This window comes from Anabrus simplex, chromosome 4 (genome assembly GCF_040414725.1).
Source record: "Anabrus simplex isolate iqAnaSimp1 chromosome 4, ASM4041472v1, whole genome shotgun sequence".
NCBI classification, from domain to species: domain Eukaryota; kingdom Metazoa; phylum Arthropoda; class Insecta; order Orthoptera; family Tettigoniidae; genus Anabrus; species Anabrus simplex.
Window position 1 is genome coordinate 45,792,989 of NC_090268.1, and position 25,536 is coordinate 45,818,524.

The window sequence follows — 25,536 nt, forward strand, 5'->3', positions numbered from 1 at the left end:
CTACTTTTTACGACCTCAGTCCTGGATTTTTTCTGACATAGGTTGTATTTAACTGAAAATTTCATCTTTCCTTGACTCCCCGCTGCTCCCGTACTATACTTGAAAAAGATGCATCCTGAACAGTGGTGGCACTGAAATAAATTGATTTCTCTTATTAGTGCAAATAAGCACAAAAAATGAATGCATATTTAGTAAGTTTAGAAGTTCATGGATAACTCAATGTGAAGTTAGTGTTAAGTAAAGAATAATGTTCTGTTCACATCTAACAATGTAATCTTCTTTACGGGGCTCATGACGACATTGATTTTCACTTCATGAAAAACTACATTCTTGTATTATTTATTTCCATGCCTTCCACATACAAAGATCACTCAATAGCAACACTTACAGGTCTGTTAACAAGGCTAACTACACCGCGACTGAAGACCGACAGCAAGCGAGCGAAGCAGATGGCGTTTGTTTATGTTACCTATCCATAACAGAGAGCTGGCGAAGACTTAAAAGTCATGCATCCCAACATTCCTTGTACTGTGAATAATGTAAGTCAGTACACATTTCAGCTCAAGTCAAGAAGTTGAAAAATTATTTTTGTCCAGGTAGATTGAGAAAATTGCACACTGTGCACTGGTAAGACTCACCGTTCAGAGGTAAAGAGACAATGTGATCCACCAGTGGGTCTCATAGTCACCAACACATTAAAGAAGTCAAACATTCATAGTAGCAGCCCCATAGATAATTTTAAAATCAGATATACAATGCCATATCTGCATCATAAAGTTTCTGTTCCATTATTGTTAAGTGATTTTAAGAAGTCATTCATTCATTCATTTTATTTCCATTCTCTATTGCTCAGGGAGGTGAGACTTCCCTAATCTTAGTCCGATATGCAGGTAGACAGGACATAATGTCTCAACCTGGAGTAAAAAGAACACCACTGTCCTGTTAAGACAGGGACAAACTATCTACTATATACAGTATATAACTAGCTAAAAAAGACTGCCTTTGTGGTTTTCCTAACTACAGTTAGTTAACTTAGGCCATTACAAAAATGTCAGTAGGAATGTAGGGGTTAAAAGCAATGTTATCATATAAAAATACTTACTCGAATGAAAAACCGCACATTTTCTTACTTTTAACGAATGGCACTACAGTTACATAAAATCAGCTTCATGGTCCGTATCGCACTTCAATAGATTCACAATTAAGTATTTATTTATTTTCCACCTAGTCGATACAATGATTGCTTAAGGCAATTTTTAATGGTCAAAAGTGGTACATGTTTCGTATATTATCAACATCTTCAGCCACATAACACTGTTTAGATGAAAAATATATAAAATTGACAAAGTAATGCTTTAGAGGAAGTGTCCTTAAAATTAACATAAGATTGACAAGACTAAAACAAACAAATAACTCAAGAGAAAATATATAAATTATTTCTACAATAGAAAGCAGTCGTCAAGGAAACACTTGTACAATATTCCATAGAGAAATTGTCCTAATAAATATTCTTTTCTTAATAATTCATGAAACAAGATCAATTTATAAATTAAAAATTATACAATTTATAAGTAATTATCGAAATGAAGAAATCCTGATATCACAGTGCGGCTCTTATTATTAATGTAGATGAAAATATAACTAATTCCTATTTGTCAAATCTTATTAAGCCTGCTTTCCAACATTCCTTGTACTGTGAATAATGTAAGTCAGTACACATTTCAGCTCAAGTCAAGAAGTTGAAAAATTATTTTTGTCCAGGTAGATTGAGAAAATTGCACACTGTGCACTGGTAAGACTCACCGTTCAGAGGTAAAGAGACAATGTGATCCACCAGTGGGTCTCATAGTCACCAACACATTAAAGAAGTCAAACATTCATAGTAGCAGCCCCATAGATAATTTTAAAATCAGATATACAATGCCATATCTGCATCATAAAGTTTCTGTTCCATTATACAAGAATGTAGTTTTTCATGAAGTGAAAATCAATGTCGTCATGAGCCCCGTAAAGAAGATTACATTGTTAGAAGTGAACAGAACATTATTTTTTACTTAACACTAACTTCACATTGAGTTATCCATGAACTTATTTCCAATGCTGGTATGACCAGGCCGCAGACAGCCGTGAACACTCCTCTGCCATTACTCTGTTACATATGCACACTGCTCATTCCTATCAGTCTCAGGGTAGGGATTGAATAGCTCGAATGCTAGGATGAACCAGTTTGTTACGTACCAGTAGTATCAGAAAATGTATAAACCAGAGGAATGGCATGCTTAAAGAAGAAAGTTATCTAACTCCCCAGCTACTTCCAGCCAATATTCAAGCAGGCTGTTATACTCGGTACGACCGGGCTGTTTGGCCGTGCGGTTAGGGGCGTGCAGCTGTAAGTTTGCATTTGGGAGGTAGTGGGTTCGAAAACCACTGTCGACAGCCCTGAAGTTGGTTTCTCATGGTCTCCCATTTTCACACCAGGCAATGCTGGGGCTGTACCGTAATTAACGCCAGGGCCACTTCCTTTCCACTCCTAGCCCTTTCCTACCCCATCGTCGCCATAATACCTATCTATGTCGGTGCGACGTAAAGCAAATAAAAAATACTCGGTACACGGCAGTAATCCCATCTATCGGACATGACTGGCAACAGAAGACACAAAGCACATCACAACAAACAATGGTCAATGTAATGTTATTGTTGTTCAATGTTATGAGCTTTTTGTATTCTAGGCCTTCACATTTAGTTTTCCTTCGACTCTGTGATATTAGGGCATCTTACGAAATTATTAATAGCATAGACTGTAGTTCCTTATTCCCCGACTTTACATAATGATTTTCATTAAATTCTGTCTACCCATGTTCTTGTGACTCGGGGCTGATATGGACTTAGCAACAAAAATCCAAATTCATGAATATCTCTGTTATCGTAGCCAGTACTGTAAAAATGTATAAGATATACAGGATCGGAAATTTAATACTATATAACTTTAGTAATGTAGTATTTGTCGATAGGACCACTAATAACACAAATATTTGAGAATTAAATTTTAGTCCCTCCCCTAAACTACCATTCCACTTGGCGTAAATAAAATAATTTATGACCTAGATTGTAGAAACTTATTTCTCAACTTTGCATACCGATTTTCATTAAGATAGGACCACTAATAACGTAAACATTTGAGAATTTAAGTTTAGGCCTTCCCCTAAACTACCATTTCTTTCTGCGTGAATGAGATTATTTATGGCCTAGATTGTATCGACTTATTTCCCGACTTTGAATACCGATTTTCATTCAGATAGGATCTCTAATAACATAAATTTTTGAGAATTAAATTTTAGGTCTTCCCATAAAGTACCATTTTTCTCAGTGTGACTAAGATTATTTATAGCCTAGATGGTAGCGACTTATTTCCCGACTTTACATACCGAGTTTCATTAAATTTTCTTCAGCCGTTTTCTCGTGATGCGTGTACATACATACATACATACAGACAGAAATTACGGGAAATTGAAAAGTGCATTTTCTTGCTACTATGTACACTACCGATACAGAAATACCATCCTTTTTCAATTCTGAACAATGTACAGACAAAACTCTTATTTTATATATATTCAATACAAGTTTTAAAAGGGAAAAGACAAACTAAAAAAAAAAAATAGAGACTCATGCGGAAGTTCTGTGGATAAATAAGTTTAAAATAAGCATTACTTCAAAACATGCATTTAAAAAATGAATAGAACAAATGTAGTGTAAAGTTAAAAATTCTAACACAAATGAGCAAGTATTTAGATCTTCAAAGTCTGTTCCGAAGGAAACAATGTTTACCAACACTAATAAATGCATACTTACCAGCTGTCTTGTTATTCTTATAAGCTTGAGACATTCGACTGATATTAGTTTTGTACACATCCTCATGAATAACTATTCGCTTTGGATAATCAACCCCTACAACACAGTTTGCTTGTCTCTGTATAGATAAAGGGGCTCTCCAAGGTTCATAAATATATTCAGTCGGCATTTTACGCAATACAGGAATATATTTTCTGAAAAAATAAAAAACAGAGTTTTAGAAAAATTGAAGATAAAGATTTTAATTCACAAAAAGGGGATAAAAAGTCAAATGAATGAAAAAAACTCTCTTCTTTCCAATATAGCCTACATTATATATCCCACAGCAAACATGTTGAATCTTCTGAACATGTGGGAGGACGGTAAATTCAGCATTTATGTGACATTCCAGTTGAACAGTTATAGTCATTTTGGACAGTTTTGTAGACTTGGAATTTTGTGTCAACCATAGATAATACACATATATATATATAAAACAGGGCCTCTCAAACGCCCAAAATCTCACGTGTGCAGACAGCGGCGCAGAGTTCCTGTGCATAGTGCATCGGTCCCGCTCGGCTCGGTCCAACGCTTCATCTCTGGGCTACTTGGCTAAGCTCGGCTCAACTCGGATTTGGAGCACTATGGAGCAAGTGAGGAAGAGGGAGACAGGGGGAGCGAGCGAGACAGGCATGGCTAAAGAGAGAGACAAAGCTATTGCTCCAAATCGAGGAGTGGGGTCCTGCACTCTGGTCAACCAAGCGAAGTCGTCTTTTGCACCGTGTACAATGCATGCACCCTGAGAAGTCCTGATATAAAAGAACATGTCCTGACTGACTGATTCATCATCGCCGAGCCAAAACTACTGGACATAAAGAAATGAAATTTTGAGGATACATTTATATTACAATGTAGGTGCTCGCTAAGGGAGAATTTTTTAATATTCCATCGCTAAGGGGGTGAATCTGCCTTTGCTAGCAGGACCTAGTGTTTACAGTGCACTGAGTCTTCTGGTATAGGCTAGAGCAATTTTGTTACTTTCATTGATCTGTCTCTGTCTTACCTTTGGCTTTGACAAAATGAAAGTGACTGAGGTATGAGCGATGCTAGTAATGCCATTCCTTATGCAGCAAGTCCCTGCTATGAATGGTGTGAAAATGTTGCTCATAGGGTCGGTTGGTGCAGGCATTTCAGTGGGCTTGGCAGACTGATATGTAACAGCAAATTCCGGCTTGGTGAGGAAAGCAACGGGAAACTACCTCGCTCCTCATTTCCCTAGTACGCCTCTTCAGTGATGCCTAGGCCATCTATGACAGCTGACGGCGGAGCTGTTGAGGATCCAACCAGCCTTAGGGCTGATGACTGAACATACACACATACAAGGGGGTGAAAAGGGGAGTGAATTTTTAAAATGAGAGTATCTATATCTCAAAACTTTAAAACTAGACAGATGTAAAAATTGGTATTTAGAATCTCCTTTAAAAATATAGAAACATGTATTGTTTTTGTTTTCGGTAAATTCCAATAGGAAGGGTGAAAAGGGTGAAAAATGGGTTGAATGCCTTTAATGAGGATACTTATATCTCAGAAACTGAAGATATCACAGACCTGAAAATTGGTATTTGGGATCTCCTTTAAAAATAAAGAAACACGTATTTTTTCTGTTTTTGGAAAATCCAATTAATGGGGGGTGAATTTTAAAAATGAGTGTATCTATATCTCAAAACTTTAAAACTTTTACCAAATACAGTAGAGACAATACGCGACACTGAGCAAGATATTGAGGGACAGCTATTGGAGCACTCTCTAGCGAGTAGACCTGAAAACTACCGATTCTGTCATAAGAGCACGTATATTTTGTGTGAAGTTTTTGGTGTTATTTATGCGTTTTCAGTAAGATGACATAATTAAATAGTAGCGTGTGTCATTCCTTGATATCTCCTCCCAACATGAGGGGAAAGGTATGTGCTGTGTTTGGCTGCAGTAACTATGAAGTAGAGAAGAATGCGCAGTCATTCTTCAGGTTCCCTCGTAACAAGAAAATGTAAGTAATATTGTATTTGCATATATATTCTTCCAGTGACAGAGATCTTTATAGTACTTCATAATCTTCTGACCTGCTCGAACCATATTTTAACTGGCTTAAAATGTAATACGTATATTTTATCGTATAGTGCAGCAGTTAACCTTCAATACCGATGTGTTGTTGTAGGTGTGATCTGTGGGTTTTGAAATGTCACAGAAGTGATTTGGATAAGATGAACAAGAAAGAAGGGTCATTACGCTTATATAAGAATTATAAGATCTATTCAGATCATTTCCAGGCCAGCGACTTTAAAAATCCTCGACTATACAGCCAAGGGTATGTTACATTTTTACTCTAATTTTACGTAAATATTCCTCAAAGCATCACTATTGACAGCATTTTCATACTTTTCTTTCTTTTATCCCTCTTCTCAGATTAAACCCGGGATTTTATAGATTTTCTTTTTGTTAGTAGGCTTCATGTTAAGAGGCAAATTGTCCAGCTATTAAATGTTAATTCATTGCATCATATGTGTAAGGAATGTGCCGATATTTTTATTGACAAGTGTTAATGTGATTATACAATGCTTTTAAATGAGAAAAAAGACAAATCCAACCGTAAGAGTTCAGGCAGGAATGCTAAAGGTAAAAAAAGTAATGCATAAATGAAAGATCAAGCCATTTCACATAAGTCCATTTCACATCTTGTTTATATGTATAATTTCAGTCTTTGAATAATAACCTTTTAAATAATTCTTCATTCATTTATCCAGAATTGCTTTGGCAACTTCGAAGTTAATATCTCAATAATACTTTCTTTCTAAACGTAATTTATTTATCCATTTCCGTATATACATTTCCATTGATATTTTAATTTAGCGCGATTTGTTCAGGTCAAGTCACTAGGAGCGCTACCGTCGAATTGTCTCCCATTTTAGCAAGGCTAAATCCGTGTGTCACGTATTGTCTCTACTGTATTTGCTTTTACAGATGTAAAATTTTCTATTTAGAATCTCTTTTAAAAATATAGCAACACGTATTTTTTTGTTTTTGGAAAATCCCAATAGGAGGGGTAAAAAAGGGTGAAAAAGGGGTTGAATGCCTTTAATGAGGATACTTAAACCTCAGAAACTGAAGATGTTACAGACCTGAAAATTGGTATTTGTGATCTCCTTTAAAAATAAACAAACGCGTATTTTTTTTTTGTGTTTGGAAAATCCAAATAATGGGGGTTAAACAGGAATGACAAATTGGGGTGAAGTTTTAGAAAGAATATATCTACAGTATATCTCAGAAACGTAAAATGATAGACACATAAAAATTGGAATTTGGAATCTTCTGTAAAAGTAAAGAAACATAGGTGATTTGTTTTTTGGAAACTCCACTTAAGGGAACTAAGAAAGGAGTGAAATTTTAAAATGAGTTTTTCCACAGAATATCTCATAAACTTAACATTACAGAAGTGAAAATGGTATTTTTTTAAATCTCTATTAAAAATAAAGAAATAAGTATTTTTTGTTTTCAGAAAAACCACTTGGGGGGGGGGGTAAAAGTGACTGAAAATGGGGTTGAATTCTTTTAATTTGGATACTGATATCTCAGAAACTGAAGTTGTTACAGATGTGAAATTGGTGTTAGGAATCTCCTTTAAAAATAAAGAAATACGTATTTTTTGTTTTTGAAAATCCACTTAAAGGGGGGATTGAAAAATTAATTGAATTATTTGTATGAAGATAATATTATCTCAAAAATGAAAGATTTTGCAGACGTGAAAACTGGTATTTGATATCTGCTTTAAAAGTAAAGAAACACGTATTATCGGAAAATCGAATGAAGGGGGGTGAGCGAATTGAAAAATTAATTGAGTTAATTGTATGAGGATACTGATGATGATGATGATTGTTGTTTAAAGGGGCCTAACATCGAGGTCACAGGCCCCTAATGGTACGAAATGAGACAAAATGGAATGACAAATTAAAAGTCTAAAATTCTCCACTGACCAGAATTCAAAGCGTGAGAACGAAGAATGAATGGATGGACATGAATTTAAAACAATCAGTGGATGCAACCCACAATGCTTTACATTCACACAAAATGACGTAAAAGAATAGGATTACTGACCAAGGGACTGCTGCTATAGCATAACACTGAAACGATGATGCTTGCAGTCTAAAGGGGGTCCAAAATCCTAGTTATCGGCTCCTCATAATGGTAGTGATCGCTAGGAAAGTAGAACCATGGTATTTGTCCTGTTGCGGTACTAATCAAAAGTAGCACAGACTTGCAGTATTCTACACATTATTGTACTACTCAGAGGTTATGAAATTCGACATATAATACAGACCTATGCTTTTCTCACTTTGCGGCGCCATTTACAGGCAGCGCAAACCTATGGTGTTCATCACATAAGAGTGCTAACCACAGGGACCTTTCACTATCCGTGGTGTTCCTCATATAGTGGGTACTAATCACAGGCAAGGCAGAACCATGGTAGCTATCATCCCATGGTCCTGCTCATATGGTGGTACTAATCACAGGTACTGCAAAAGCCGACCGCATGGTGCTCCTGTGTGCTACTAATCACAAACCTATTTGGTACCTAATATAGTGGTACTACGCGAAAGTAAAAGCGACCCATGATGTTCTCCGTGTGGTGGTACTAATCACAAGTAGTTTCATGGTTCCAAGACAATCATCCCTTCATCGCCCCTTTTAGTCGCCTCTTACGTCAGGCAGGGGATACCGCGGGTGTATTCTTTGTCGGCGTCCCCCACCCACAGGGGGTTGTGTTTTTGGTCCGCGAGAGGTATTTTATTTCCCTCAAGTCCGCCGGCAAGCCGGTTAGGACACCCCTATCCACCACCTGGAACGCGCCACCTGGGAGTATCACCTCTCCCCCTGCTAAGCCAGCATAGCAGGTTCGTGGTATGAGGATACTAACATCTAATAGCTGGGCTGAGTGGCTCAGACGGTTAAGGCACTGGCCTTCTGACCCCAACTTGGCAGGTTTGATCCTGGCTCAGTCCAGTGGTATTTGAAGGTGCACAAATACGTCAGCCTCGAGTCGGCAGATTTACTGGCACGTAAAAGAACTCCTGCGGGACTAAATTCCGGCACCTCGGCGTCTCCAAAAACCGTAAAAGAGTAGTTAGTGGGAAGTAAAACAAATAACATTATTAACATCTAATAAAAACTAAAGTTGTTACAGACGTGAAAACTGCATTTAGATCTCCTTTAAAAACAAAGGAAAACACGTTTTTTGGCTGAAATCATCTTGGGGGTGGGGCAAAAAGGAGTTGAATTCCTTTTACGAGGGCACATAACTCAAAAATTGAAGATGTTAGAGGCATGATTCTTGGTATTTAGAAGATCCTTTACTATTAAGGAAACATGTATTTTTATGGGGATACTTATATCTCAAAACTGAAGGTAAAAGATGTGAACATTGGTATTTCGAATCTCCTTTAAATATAAAGAAACACGCCTTCTTTGGGGGGTGGGGGGGAAGGGGTAAATCAACTTAACGGCGGTGGGGTGAAAAAGGAGTTGAGACGAATTGATTTTACTGTTCATAATATACTTATTCTGATCATAAACCAATCATTTTTTATCTTTTTTGGGTTTGTTTTCAAAAGCCATCTTTTCCTCTGGAGAACTTAAAGTTAGATTACAGTAGATTCTCCTGGCATATAAATAAAAATTTAAACACATTTGAAATAAATGATAGGAATGATATTGACCATGCAATTGTTCATCACTATAATAAGGTCGCCAATGCATGGAAGTATATCATTCGTATCGCCAGAAATCCCGCGCACGACAATGGTGCTGGTCACATTGTCAGCAATGACAATGGCAGCAGATGTAATTTACCATCAAGTAGCGGTCTTGCATCTTGCTATGGGGTCCATAATAATAATAATAATAATAATAATAATAATAATAATGCTCTGGACCGTCGTCAAAATGTGCGGACCGTGCTGAAAACGGGTCCTGGCCGGGTAATGACTATGAATGCAGTCCGGCCGCGGGTTCAGTACTGCCAAGGCACCCAAGACGACACCACGCCAGATCTCCTCAAGGATTTGATCCATATTAAAAATGCTTATAGAAAAAAATGGCAAAGATTTAGGGACCAAACTGAGTGGGTGGAATACCTGGACCTAGCTCGGGAAGTACGAAATCAATTGCTGGAAAGAAAGATTGAAAAATGAGAGGAACTTCGTTGTAATCTCTCAGAAAACAAGTCAGATCGCAAATTTTGGCGGATTAATTACGAAATGTTAAGCATTCAATTATAAATTTCACTATAATACCGTAGCGAAGCAAGGGTATCTTGCTAGTATATACCATATAAAATAACTTGTCCTGACTGACTGACTGATTCATCATTGCCGAGCCAAAACTACTGGACATAAAGAAATGAAATTTTGGGGATACATTAATATTACAATGCATGTGCTCACTAAGGGATTATTTTTAGATATTTCGTCGCAAAGCAGGTGAAAAGGAGGTGAATTTATAAAATGAGTGTATCTATATCTCAGAAACTGAACAGTTTAAAGGCGTGAAATTTGGTATTTGGAATCTTCTTTAAAAATGAACACATTTCTTGGTTTTCGAAAAATCCTGTTAAGGGGGGGGGGGGAGTGAAACAAGTGAAAACGGGATTGAAAACCTTTTACATGGATACTTATATCTCAAAAAATGATGATGTTACAGTCATGAAAATTGGCATTTGGAATCACCTTTAAAAATAAAGAAACATGTATTTTTTTGTTTTTCGAAAATGTATTGAAGGGGTGGTGAACAGGAGTGACAAAAATTAGAATATCTACAGTATATCTCAAAAATGTAGCATGTTACAGACATGATAACTGGTATTTGGAATCTCCTGTAAAAGTAAAGGAACATGCATAATATGTTTTCTGAAAATCCACTTAAGGGGAAAGGTTAAGGAGGGTAAATTTTAAAAATGAGGATATATACAGTATATATATATAAAACTTAACATGTTACAGATGTGTAAATTGGTATCTGGAATCTCCTTTAAAAAGAAGGAAACACGTATTTTTTTGTTTTAGGAAAATTTCCCTAACGGGGTGAAAATGAGAAATTGGTGAATACCTTTTTTGAGGATACTTATATCTAAAAACTGAACATGTTACAGTCATGAAAAGTAGTATATGGAATCCCCTTTCAAAAATACTCGAATCCTTTGGTTTTGGAAACCTACTTAAGGGGAGTGGGGGAGTGAACAGGCCTGACAAAGGGGGTGAATTTTTAAAATGAGTATATCTATAGTAGCCTATATCTCAAAAACGTAATATGTTGCAGACGTGAAAATTGGTATTTTTAATTTTTAAAAGTAAAGTAACACATACTTTTTGTTTTCGGAAAAATCACTTGGGGGGTGGGGGGGCAGTAAAATAACTCAAAAATGGATTGAATTCTTTTTATTAGGATACTGGTATCTCAAAATCTGAAGATATTATAGACGTGAAAATTGGCATAAGGAATCTCCTTTAAAAATAAAGAAACGTGTTGTTTTTGTAAAATCCACTTAAGGGGTGTGCAAAAAGGACTGAAAAGGAGTTGAAATACTTTTTCAAGAATACTTATATATCAAAACTGAAGACGTTACAGACATGAAAATTTGTATTTGGAATATTCCTTAAAAATAAAGAAACATGTATTCTTTTGTTTTTGAAAAATCCAATTAAGGTGGATAAATGAATTGAATAATTAGTTGAATTCTTTGTATCAGGATACTTATATCTCAAAAACGAAGGATGTTATGGATGTGATAATTAGTATTTGGGATCTCTTTTAAAAATAAAGGAATGTGCAATTTTTGTTGGTGGGGAGGGATTCAACTTCAGGGGGTGTAAAAGGAATTGAATTATTTTTATGAGTATACATATAAGAAGTGAACTTAAAACAATACATCCCTAAGGAGTTTTGACTGGAGGGTGAGGAACGATGACAAAAATATTTTATATGAAACCATTTGAATTATGAAGGTAAAATGTTAAATGATATCCTAGGTGTTACATAACAGAAGGTTTCAAATAAATTTAACCCCTCAGAGAGTTAAATGGGGGTTAAGATCCGAAAACAAATATATTCATTCCTTCCTCTGAAACGGTTTAATGTACGAAGACAAAATTCCAAATAGTGGTATATATTTTAAATCCTAGGTGTGAAATAGGAAATAATTTTAAATATCCCACCACTAAAGTGTTAAATGAGATTAGCTCTGTAAACTAAATTATTCATCCTTCCAAAACCGTTTGGCGTACAAAGATGTAATTTGTAGTATTTTATGTCCTAGGTGCAAAATATTGTGTACTTCAAAATATTTCTCCCCTAAGTGGTTTAGATGGTAGTTGACTCTCAAAGACACAATATCCATTCATCCAAAACTGTTTCAGGCACGAATATAACTTTTTTTTTTTTTTTTAAGAAGGGTGGTCTTCTACATCCTAGATGTTAATAAATATTTTAAAACATTCACTCCTTAAAAAAGTATGCATTCCTTCATTACTGTTCGACATACAGTTAATATCTAGGAAGTAAAAGCGACCAACCTGTGAAATTTTTATTTTGTACGTGGGACAGTGGAATAACACCAAGCACTAATCTTTATTCAGATCTTCACAATGTCAAAAATTTGAGTTTTTCCCACCGAAATGTTTGTTTTAACATGATGTTTAATTACTTTAATTTTTTCCTCCAGCATAAGCATCTTTAAAAGACAATGTTACTTTACTGCAAAAATACAGTACAAAAATGAATTAAAATTCACTATGACTCAGTTTTATTCTATGTGTAGGCCTACTCTAATCATTGACTGGATTTTTTCTAGTTCTCAAATCAAGTAATCCTGGTATGGGTCCCATCCACTTGAACCATACTCTAGTTGGGGTCTTGCCAGAGACTTGTACGCTCCTCTCCTTTACATCCTTACAACAACCCCTAAATACCCTCATAACCACATGCAGAGATCTGTAACCTTTATTTACAATCCAGTTTACATCATTACCCCATTGAAGATCTTTCCTTATATTAATACCTAGGTACTTACACTGGTCCACATGAGGAACTTTCAACACAGTAATTATAACTGAGAGGAACTTTCCTATTTGTGAAACTCACAACCTGACTTTAACCCCGTTTATCATCACACCATTGCCTGTTGTCCATCTCACAACATTGTCCAGGTTATTTTTGCAATAGCTCACAATTTTGTAACTTATTTATTACTTTATACTATAAAACATCATCTGTGAAAGGTATATCTCTGATTGCAGTTCTTTACTCATATCATTTTTATATAAGAAAACATAAAGGTCCAATAATACTGCCTTGAGGAATTCACCTCGTATTGATTTCAGGATCAGATAATGCTTCACCTACTCTAATTCTCTGAGGTCTTTTTTTATTTTTTTAAATTTTTTTTGCTCGTGGCTATACGTTGCACCGACACCGTCTTATGGTGCCGATGAGATAGGAAAAGCCTAGGAATTGGAAGGAAGCAGCCCCAGCATTTGCCTGATATGAAAATTGGAAACCACAGAAAACCATCTTTAGGGCTGCCGACAGTGGGATTCAAACCCACTATCTCCCGGATGCAAGCTCACAGCCGCGTGCCCCTAACTGCATGGCCAACTTGCCCGGTTAGAGTTCTATTTTATAGAAATATAGCCACCCATTCAGTCACCCTTTTGCCTAGTCCAACTGCACTCATTCTTGCCAGTAATCTCCCATGCTCTATCCTATCAAAAGCCTTATATAGGTTAATTGCGATTCAGTCCATTTGCCCTCCTTAATCTAAGATATCTGCTGCATCTTGCTGGAATCCTATAAGTTGAGCTTCAGTGGAATAACCTTTCCTAAACCTGAACTGTCTTCTGTTGGACATTATTAATTTTGCAAACATGTCATATAATCAGAAAGAATTCTTTCCCAAAGCTTACATGCAATACACGTAAAAGTGACTGGCCTGTAATGTTTGGCTTTATGTTTATCACTGCCAATTATGCTTGCCATCATGTTATCCTCACTGATTTCTTTGCTAGATTCAATTTCATATTAAGTTCCTTCAATTTCTCCTTACTTCCATAACCATTTCAAACTCTGTTTCTTTCCAACCTGCACCTCCCTTTAGTCTCTTTGTCTTTTAAAATGTAGCAGGTCTTTACCATTTCTTACCACCTTTAAAGGTACACACCTGTTTTCACATTCCTCAACATCTCCTTCAACCCCATCCCACAGTCTGTTTACATTTTTATTTACCGTTTTCCAATTACAGTATAATTTTCATTAGAAAATTTCCTAAAAGCAGATGTGTACAAGGAATAACATTAGTTAGATTACTTATTTGATGACTTGCATTTACCGTGTTATTGTATTTGGATAGTAAATATTTGTATTTTCACTAGCGATGAAACAAACACAGCTATTTAGAGCCTACCTATTATTAACAGACATCTGATGACAAGCTTTAAATACTATTTTCAGAAAAACAATCAACAGGGAAAGTCACATAACATTAAAACAATGTGTACAATCAAACATTAAACTAACTTGTTGAAGTATGTAAATATACACTGAGTGGCCAAAAGTTGCGGGAAGGGGTGTCCCATTAGAAAATGTGCCGTGTATGACCCCTGAGCATTGAGGCTAGCTGTGGCATAGCTAAGCAGTCTGTCACAGAAACCAGTGTCGTGAAGATGGCAACAAATTGCAAGTCAACCAACTTTGAATGTGGGATGATCATCGGTGCATGGCACATGGGTCAACAGCATTGCCGAGAATACATGCGAATTTGGGTTTCCAAGGTTAACAGTGTCAAGGGTGAATCTTTAATACTGCAGAGAGAGTGTGGCATATGCCCCATGAAGGTATGGGTCGTGCGTTTCAATGAGATTGTGTGCAGGCGAGAGGTGGCTCAGTTCTGATCTGAGCGGCATTCTCGTTGTCGCAATTAGGCCTCACTGTCCGGCTGCATGGAGCGCTGATAGGTGCACATTATGTGGACATTCTTTCAGACAATCTGCATCCCTTTCTGACCCTAGAATACCCTGATGGAGATGCCATGTTTCAACAGGACAATGCACCATGTCACCACTTTGTGATAGCACGCAGGTGGTTGGAGGAGCACTCCAGTGAAGTTACAACCATGGACTGGCCCTCCAGATCCCCCAATCTTAATCTAATCGAGCATTTATGGGAAGCTACGGATGCTGGTGTATGCTCCATGAACATCGCACCAAATACACAAGACCAATAATTGTGTGTAGCAGTGCAAGATGCATGCATCCAGATTCCTCCAGAACGATTCAACACCTTGTAGAGTCGATGCCTCGTCGTACTGCTGCCGTTTTGAGGGTTCACGGAGAAGCAACTTGTTATTAACATCGCATTCAATGTCTTCCCATGACTTTTGGCCACTCAGTGTATTATGTTTTAGTACATGAATAACAGAAATTTTTTCTTAGTGGAAATTCTGTCATTCCCATCCAAGAGATTGTAAATCGTAACTTGCACACTTCAACTCTATATTTGTACATTGTAACATGAAACTTTTAACATGTCAGGTTTCTCTGAATGTACAAATACAGGAAAGTAAAACCACGTTTATTAATATCAAATTCAGTATAAATCAAGCCTGAATATTTATAAAGGTGCAATTATAGTGTCTTTTTTAATACTGCACTCCAATCAAAATTTAACTGAATGGTGCAAGGAAGGCTTCGTAGTCATAATCGAACGTCACTGCTCCTGTTCTGTGATGAATGTGTTCGCTTTCTTGCTTGACTGTGACATACGCTTGATACATACGCTGCCCGCATTTACGTAAAATGAGCTCGGCTGCACTATGGTTCATTCCACGTTAAGAAAACAGTATTGCTCTTATGACAACAGGGTTGCCATATCGAACGGCTCTGCACAACACAATCACGAGGAAACAGCGGCACATAAATCTGTGAAATTCAATATTTAACTTCAATACAACAAGCGGAATAAACTAAGCTGCAAATTATTTGTATGAACTAAAGGAGGCGTGAAGTTACAGGGGCTATTTTTGGTTTGTACAGAATCAGAGGTGAACTATGGCACATTAAAAACCTCAGCACTGAAGTGTAAGGTAAATCGGCAGAGAAAATAATATTTTTTATGGGCTCAAAGGGTGAAGGATGCATTTAATTGCATTTAATTTCCCCAGACGGGCTGAGTGGCTCAGACTGTTGAGGCGCTGACCTTCTGACCCCAACTTGGCAGGTTCGATCCTGGCTCAGTCCGGTGGTATTTGAAGGTGCTCAAATACTTCAGCCTCGTGTTGGTAGATTTACTGGCACGTAAAAGAACTCCCCATGACTCATCAGTGTAAAAGATATTCCTTCCATTGTCTCGATATTTCTTATCTATTGACAGATACTTGTGACGGCAAGAATAATGTCCTCTCTTTCCATAAACGAGCTGAATTCCCTTTCTTTTTGTACTGGAAACCCAACCAATCTAACAACGATACAGAGTTGTTGTTTTTTAACTCGGGAAGGTCTTTATCATTTTTTACAGACTGTAGGACTTGCTGCAAGGTTTGAGGTTGGTTTTTAAGGAAAAACTCTTGCACCTTATGCCTTACACCACCGCAAACAAAATCACTGAACTTGACTGACCTGCTGTCTTTCCATGGTGCTTTACGTACTCTTGCTTTAATCGGAGAAGCCAAAGGTCCTGTAGTGGCTGCTGCTCGCACTTTATAAACAGTCCTCTCAGAAATGTCTGTTGCTTCAGCAGTTTCTTTAACCACCCAGCTGAGACTTTTATCTGGATTCTTTCGAGAAAGGTAATGAAGTACATTAAGCACAGTCTGCTTTTGTTTCTTCCTGCTTATTTTAATGGACATTCTCATCCATAACGCAAATAAATCACTATTAATGTTAAAAAAATCACACACGTAGGCTAATCACATAACAATACAATTAGACCTCTACACTAATATAAAGGCTGAAAACATGCACACGCAACAAATAAATACCGTAAACGACATCTCTACAAAAGAAATCATGGTATTAATGTTAAAAGAAAGAAATCACACAAGTAGGCTAATTAATCACATAACACTCACTCAACACAAGACAAGTACGCACTGATATAAAGGCCAGAAAACAGACACACTGTAGATGACTCTACAAAAGATCACAGTATTAATGTTAAAGAAACAAATCACACACACGTAGGCTTATCCCATAACTATCACTCAACATAAGACAAGTACGCACTGATTTAGCCTAAAAACACACATTGTACGTGACTTCACTACAGAAGTGAGCTACCTGCAGTTCACAGATGCTTGTACCAGAGCAACATAGAAGGCAAATGACGGAAGACAACGAAGCGATGGCTGTTCCCGCCATTGTACTTCCTCCCTACAAATGTATTTATAAAAAATAAAATGTTATACAGTATAGTTATTTTAATATCTCATGAGCAAAAATGCCTCATCCTTTTAACTGTCTTTCATAATACATTACAAAGTACAGTATAATATCCCTTAATCATGAGGAATTATGGGTGTCTCAGAGGGGGTATGTTCAATCGTTGATGGCCCGTAAGAGCAATACTGTTTTCTTAACGTGGAATGAGCCATGGGCACCCAGCTGAGCAACTCTGCTCTAGAGGCTTTCATGGACTTGGCTTGTATAATTGAAAGGACAGTGTAAAGTATTCTATTATCCACTGATCTAGTTCAACTGGTAAATGTATTACATTATTGGACTATAGTTTTTGAAATTCCAAATCTTGGTCCTGACAGTAACCATTCCACAAAACATTTTTCTGCAGCCATACTGGGCTATATAGCTATATAGAATTATTTCCAGTTCTGGAGCTTCTCATTCCAAAAACACTCACTAGAGCAGATAACACGTCAATATAAACAAATACTGCAACATTCACAAATATGTTAAGCAGATGGCAATAGCAGCATCACCCTTCGCCATTTCATTAGTTTGCAAGTGTGCAAATTAATTTTTCACACCAAGAATATCTCCTGCTGCTCCTATTCAGGGCATCAAAAAATTCAGACAAGATTTAACCAGCCTGCCCCATTTAGTGCTGAGATTATGGATAGTGGAAGCCTTTATCTTCCACTCCTGAGGTCTGTATGGGAGACGACCAAGACATACATACGTTGTTATACAGTATGTTGTATGTTGAGTTTTCAGCCCAAAGACTGGTTTGATCCTCATCAGCTGTCACTGATGGCCTAGGCATCATTGAAGAGGCATACTAAGGAAATGAGCAGTGATGTAGTTTCCTGTTGCTTTCCTCACTGAGCCAGAAGTTGCTGTTACATATCGGTCTGCCAAGACCAGTGAAATGCATTTTCACTCAATTCATAACAGCGACTCGCAGCATAAGGAATGGCATTACTAGCATTGCTCATGCCTCAGTCACTTTCATGTTGTCAAAGCCAAAGATAAAACTGAGACAGATCAATGAAAGTAACAAATTTCATCTACAGCATACCAGAAGACATAGTGCCCTGTAAACACTAGGTCCCACCAGCAAAGTGCAACACTCAAATACAAGCTAGGATGTACAGATAAAAATAATAAAAAGAACTCCTTACTCCAGGGCCTCTTAGGGTTACTGCACCGGTGCACTGCGCGGAGCAAGGTACAAAACACGACTTCCCTAGGTTGACCAGTGTGCAGACCCCCACTCCTTGATTTTGAGCAATAGCAACGTCTCTCCCTTCACCTACGTGTGCCTCACTCACTCTGCCTGTCTCCCTCTTCTCATTTACTCTGCAGTGCTCCAACATCCGAGCAGAGTCGAGCCAAGCTTAGCTGAGTAGCCCCGAGACAAAACACTGGTCCGAACCAAGCTGAGTTGGACAGATGCACGATATATAGAACCTTTGTGCCTCCGTTTCCATGCATGAGATTTTGAGCGTTTGAGATGTCATGCCTTACACAGTACTGGAAATACACATATTACTTACTTTATGTAGTCTCCAAACTTGTCTGTTTTCTTTCCAAAAGCCACTGGACTGTAAACCCTAAAAAATTGGTGAAAGAATGCTGACGCTGAGAGCCACATCCAATTGCCAGCATTGAGAGCCCAGTCAGCATCCAGCAGCAACTCTTCAAACACCTTCAGAAGGTATGAGTATGTTAAAAGATATGCACTTTATCTATACGTATGGTAACAATGAACATAATATCTTACAGTTTCATGACAATACTACAAAGGAATCAATGTTTAATTGAAATGCTGTTTTACCTTCTGTCCCTCTTCCCAAGATATCCATAAGTCCCCACGTGTCAAAAAGCAGGCTACAGCATGGCGAGCTAAATGATGGATCCAACCTTCTTGACGTAACTGAGTCATGATTGCATCAATGAATGGGTATCCTGTTTTTGCCTGAATTATTAAAATTAATTACTGGGTTATAAACTGCAATGCAATCTCTGTATAGAGATTAAAAGCAAGAACCTTAATTTAATAAACATTTCAGAAAATTCTCTTTGTGGTCAGAGTAGACAATAAAAGAGTTAATTAGTATTGTAATAAAAGTGAGATTCAATAACTGGAATATTTCTCAATAGAGACATTAATCTAACACAAAGTTAACTGCATCTGGTGAAAAAAGTCTGCCTTTTTCTATTCATGTTTTATGGTCAATTCTTAGACTAATAATACATACAATGTTATACAGTGCAATACCCAAACACAAGTACATGTACAAATAATATGAAGAAAGTTTTAAACTCTCGGGTACAACCTAACATGCTTAGAACAAATGCCTTGGCTCTCTGCTACTCTGCTGCAGAATATGCATGCCCTGTCTGGTACACATCTAGTCATTTGAAGCAAGTGGACATCGTTCTGAATGATACCTGCCAATTTATTACTGGTTGCCTAAGACCAATGCCTGTAAAAACGTTTACCGCTTAGCTGGAGTTTCTCTACCAGAAGTGGCAGCCAGAATTGAAAGAACAAAAGCAGACAACACAGAAAATCATCCTCCATTAGGATACAAACCATCAAATTGAAGGTTCAAGTCAAGGAGAAGTTTCCTTCATTCTACAAAAGGCCTTAAGGAACTGCCCAGGAAAATCTGAATAGCATCATGGAAAACGTTTAAGACTGGCTTATTCCGTGTGAAAGTGTGAAAGGACATGACAATGGATGTGTTTCATGGAAAATGCTGAACAGGTTGCAATGCGGGGTAAGTAAGTCTAAGATGAATTTGAAGAAATGGGGATACACTACGGACACCATCATGCTTGAAGATTATGTCCAGCTAAGTGTACAATGAAGGACTTGATGAGGGCAACTGCTGAAGCATATGATGTGATAAAATAATGGTCACATAGTAATATCTAATGAAGGTTCTCTGCATAGAGTTTTTATAACCTATCATTGACAGTTACGATGTGGCTGTTTATACACTGCCTGACAAAAAAGTTAAGCACCCAGAAGGAGCGATTGAAAGTGAATAAAACTACATATGCTGGAAGATCATGTGCCTTTACTGAACTAATTACAATATGGGATGAAAGAGACAAGACCGTTGGCAGTCACAGGTGGAATGTTGGCGCCAGGTCAGTACGGTGTCGCAACTCCCTGGCCGCAATGCATGTCCTTATGCAGTTTGTAATGGTGTCAAACAGCTTTTGGATCCTCTCCTAAGGCAAGTTCATCCACAGCTGTTGCAGCTGTCCCTCCAGATCCCGCAGGTTGGTACTGGGACGGAATCCCCTTCCAATGTCATCCCACATGTGTTCAATGATGGAGAGGTCCGGGAATCTTGCTGGCCACAGGAGGACCTCAACATGCTGTAGACAGTCCATACACACACGTGCTGTATGTGGACGTGCATTATGTTGTTGGAACACTGTCACAGGATGCTGTGCCATAAAGGGTAGGACGTGCGGACGCAGAATGTCTGTGACGTATCACTGTGCCGTCAAAGTCTGCCGAAGCACTAATAGAGGTGACCTGAATGATACCCTATGGCTCCCCACACCATGATGCCAGGGATTACGCCTGTATGTCTTTCCACAATATGGGCATGATGGTCATCGGACGTTATGGAGAAGTGGGACTCATCATTGAACATGATGCGACACCAGTCCTCCTCTGTCCATGTCACCTGGGCAAGACACCACTTGAAATGCAGATGTTGGTGTTCTGGTGTCCATGGTAACCGATGCATGGGATGGTAGGACCCCAATCCAGTGGATGTGAGTTGTTGAGACACTGTGCAGGAACTCATAGGATGTTGTAGAGTCTCCAGTACATGTTCGTGGATGTCGGGTGCCGAAGTTATGGAGTCTCGCAATGCTTGGCGCACCATACAACAGTCCTCCATCGGGGTGGTATTTCTTGGTCAACCCAAACCTGCACAACATGACTGGGTGCCCTCATGTACCCACTCAGTCCAACATCGGGCCACTGTGACATCTAAATGGTCCACATGCCTAGCAATTGCACGATATGACCAATCAGCCTCATGCAGTCACACAATGCGGCCTCTGTCAAATGCTGTCAATTGGTGGAAAGGCTGCCTAACGCGTCTGCGAGACATCATGGATGCTTCGTACTGTATGTAGTCCTCTCTGCATGTCTTGCTTAACTGTCTGACTCACAGCAGTCTACTGGTAACACCTTATCAACAACAGGACGGTGCCATCATGAATGCACTCTGGTGGGCATTCTACACATTACAGATCCTTGTTAATCTAATCATTTACACATCAATGGAATGCATGTATACTGAAATGTGATGTTATTGGACCACTCCTTCTGGGTGCTTAACTTTTTTTGTCAGGCAGTGTAGTACCAGCTAAATATTTACATTTTATATTGTACTTATTATGTTAATCTAGTTTTAAAACTGATATAACTTATGACTCAATTAAATATACAAAATGGTCAATTCTATGTCCTCGAATGAGCTTTCCACACTAGTAAATGCACAGAGAGATATATGGATACTCGTACACCATACAAACTTTTTAAACAAGAGCACGTTTCCACTGTAGTGATATTTCAAAGACAGAAGAGTAAACTCTTGATTATTCATGTGCAGGTTATCTGGTTTGTGGGCTATTCATCCAACCTAATCTTTTCTTAAATGTATATACTGTAATGTACATTACCTTTTTTTTTTTTTACCACTTCTGAACTAGACTTGCTGTTTGAGGTGCTACACAGAATTTGCTCATAAGAACACAAAAAAATATGTTAACACCTACTTTTCACCATTACCTTCAATGTAGTGACTCTGGACTTGAATACAGCGATTCCAGCAATTTTCCCAAGCTTTGAAGCACTGAAAAGCAGATTTAGTGTTTTAAGCACTTCTGCAATTCAGCTTGGATTTCTTTAATGGGATTAGAATACCACCCTTTCAACCAGAGTTTCATGTTAGGGATGAGATAGAAATAACAAGGGGCCAGTTCAGGTGAGCAGAGGGAAGGGGGTTTGCAGAATGGTGGTCACGTATTTTTTTTGTCAGGAAGTCCCTCCTCTTGCATGAGGTATGTGAGGGCGTATTAGCATGATGTAGTAACCAGTCCCCACTGTTCCAGATGTCAGGCCATTTATGCCTCACATCTTCCCATAGTCATCTCAAAAATCTTTGAAAACTTCCCGTTGAAAGTTTGATGTTGTGGAATGAACTTCTTGTGCACAATTCTTCAAATATTAAAAACGTTTAGTCCCCAAATGTCTCCTTTAGCATTTGATGGGTTTCATCTACAGTTTTATTAAGGCTGAAGCAAAATTAAATGCAAATTCTTTGCTCCCTAACATAAGCATAAGAATATAGGGTAAAGCAAAGCACAGAAACTCAGGAACATGTGCGCTTACGAGGATGCCAGTTGGTAGACTAATAGTTGACACATACAACAAGACCAGGCAACTTGGCCGTGCGGTTAGGTTAGGTGTGAGCTTGCACCTGGGAGATAATGGGTTTAAACCCCACTGTTGCCAGTCCTGAAGATGGTTTTCCATGGTTTCCCATTTTTACACCAGACACATACTAGGGCTGTACCTTAATTAAAGCCACGACCACTTCCTTCCCACTCCTAGCCCTTTCCTATCCCATCGTCACCATAAGACCTATCTGTGTCAGTGCAACATAAAGCTAATTGAAAAAATCATACAAGAGGGCACCTAGCATCAGAATTTGGTATCACAACTTGTTCACACTCGATAGCCGCAGTCGCTTAAGTGCGGCCAGTATCTAGTAATCGAGAGATAGTGGGTTCGAACTCCACTGTCGGCAGCCCTGAAAATGGTTTTCCGTGGTTTCCCATTTTCACATCAGGCAAATGCTGGGGCTGTACCTTAATTAAGGCCATGGCCGATTCCTAACCATTCCTAGGCCTTTCCTATCCCATCGTCGCCATAAGACATATCTGTGTTGGTGCGTCGTAATGCAAAAAAAAGAAGTTGTTTTCACACAGGATATTCAAATTCTTAGAAATTCTAGATAACACCTCAAAGGTTGAGAAATGTAGTTTTTATGACATCAATAAACACCGTTCTGCATGACAACAGAGTACTGTATCAATGTTATCAGCCTCGCCTCTCTGCGAAAATTGAATTTAAACTCAGTTTCCTGTTGTTAATCAGTCTGTAGTATGTATGAAATGTCTGATCAGGATTACCTGATACACGATGAAACAGACTGTACAGCCAGCAACTCGACATCGAGTGTTGGGCAACAGCAAATAACAAAATTCCTTTCAGGGACCAATGCCTTTAAGCAGATGAGCCCCTTTAATTATGTGTGGTTCTCCCAGTGGAGGAAATGCCACTGAAATCCAGCAGGCAGCGTCTGTTCTCCAGGTTAGGGTTGGCCTCTTTGAAACCTTTGGATGTGGCAAGCCCGCCATACTAATAGCCTATACAAAGCATCAAAGTGGATCAGAACAAAGAGCTAAGGAGTACCCAGAAGCAACACACATCTCTTGTGTCTCTAGGGAGAAGTGGATGGAGGTCAATGATCCACAGCCCAACCCACGAGTGATGGAAGAAGGAAGAGAAGAATCTGTCTGTATGATTTTCAATTCTATCTCATTGTTATAGAAAAATGCAAAAAATCTGTTTTCATAAAACAAGAAAAATTGGAAGTTACGTAAAAATTCAAGAAGGAAGAGTCAACTGCTGAACTGGTGGCAGATAATGAAATGAGTATGAACCATCCACAATTTTATGTAAAACAAAGATGAAGGATTTTGTGTGGAAACATGATAGTAGTGGAGAACCTTCAAAGTGTAAAAGGAGTATATATTTCAAAATAAACTCTTCCTTACTATGTTTAAATACCCTACTATGCTCCCAAAAATTTGTCACTGAATTAGATTATCACCATTTTCTCATTTTTCATATATGATCTTTTCTTTCACTGCCCTGAATATTTTAAGATATAACTCACCTGTGCCCATGCTGTTAGGTGGGTGTCATTTGCTTCCCAGGGAACTTGACAACATATGGGATTACCTTTCATTCTGTCAAAATTTGGTGTTGCTGAAGCAACAACATAATAAAATTCTCTCCACATTAACTGCCCTTCCAATGAGACAGGTGGTTTTGTATGGGGTGAGCTGCCTATAGCCTGTGAAAGGAATGCAAACTACTGTATTAACAAAAATCTCCCAATAAGATGCATGCAAAAAGACCTACTTTTACAGGTAAACTATCTAAATTATATATTTTTTTAAAATCATATACTGTAATCAAGGGAACACATAATGAATACTGCTTAATTCCTCATTAAAATACTATGATCATTATGATATGGATGAGTTCAGAAACTGGCTGTAAGATGCTTCAAAACCTAAACTAATACATAAGTTACACACAGCGAGTTTCTCTCATCAGTTAGCTGGCAGGCTTGCCCAGCTTATCTGCCTCCCTGCATCACTTCCCGTTATACAACGCAGCGACAGCATGGGAATGCCCGCAGTTCGCAGTTCAGGTCCGTGCTTAGAACGTGTATTAAGTGTTGATCTGTCACCGTATAATTCTCACAATGCCTCCATATGTGTACACAGTAGAGGAAAGGGTATTTATGTACGATAACTATGTGAAAACAGATTCTTGCAGGGAAGTCATTAGGCGATTTGTAACACAATTTCCAGGTGTACGCCCTCCACATAGAGAGACCGTGCCGAAACTCATAAACAAATTGGGATGAACTGATTCTTTTTCGATAAGAAGAGAGTGTTAAAAACCGTGCACTTAACAAGGAAAAAGTAAATGAAATCGCAGAAAGATTAGAACATACGCCTACAAAATCCCTAAGATGACTTGGACAAAAAACCAAGGTTTTGAAGAGCTCAGCATGCCGGGCTACAAAAATGTTAAAATTGAAACCATAGCTGTTAATTTCAACTGTTATCTCCCAGAGTAAAGTGTAGCTTCCACCGAAGTCCCAGTCAACATCCATGGCTGTGACAATATGGAAGTTGCTGGGGTATGGGTAGTGCTGAGTAATGACATTCAGAGCATGACTAGTGCATCTGAGTGTTGTGAAAGGTGCTGCTCATAGGGTCAGTCGTGCTGCAATAGTACTTTCTGACCCAGTGAGGAAAGCAATGGCAAACTACCTCACTCCTCATATTGCCTAGTACGCCTCATTTTGGTGCT

At 38.2% G+C, this 25,536-nt stretch overlaps 1 protein-coding gene across 1 annotated transcript in view; it reads right to left on the reverse strand.

The window, feature by feature from the left end:
- Positions 1-25,536, reverse strand: part of phr6-4 ((6-4)-photolyase) — a 69,325-nt gene that overhangs the window by 2,783 nt on the left and 41,006 nt on the right. Inside the window, exons 6-9 of the mRNA XM_067146189.2 lie at positions 24,323-24,502; positions 19,153-19,293; positions 18,872-19,023; positions 3,850-4,043 (exon numbers count right to left, since the gene is read on the reverse strand). Of these exons, the coding sequence (XP_067002290.2) occupies positions 3,850-4,043; positions 18,872-19,023; positions 19,153-19,293; positions 24,323-24,502 (667 nt within the window). The remainder of the gene's footprint in view (positions 1-3,849; positions 4,044-18,871; positions 19,024-19,152; positions 19,294-24,322; positions 24,503-25,536) is intronic.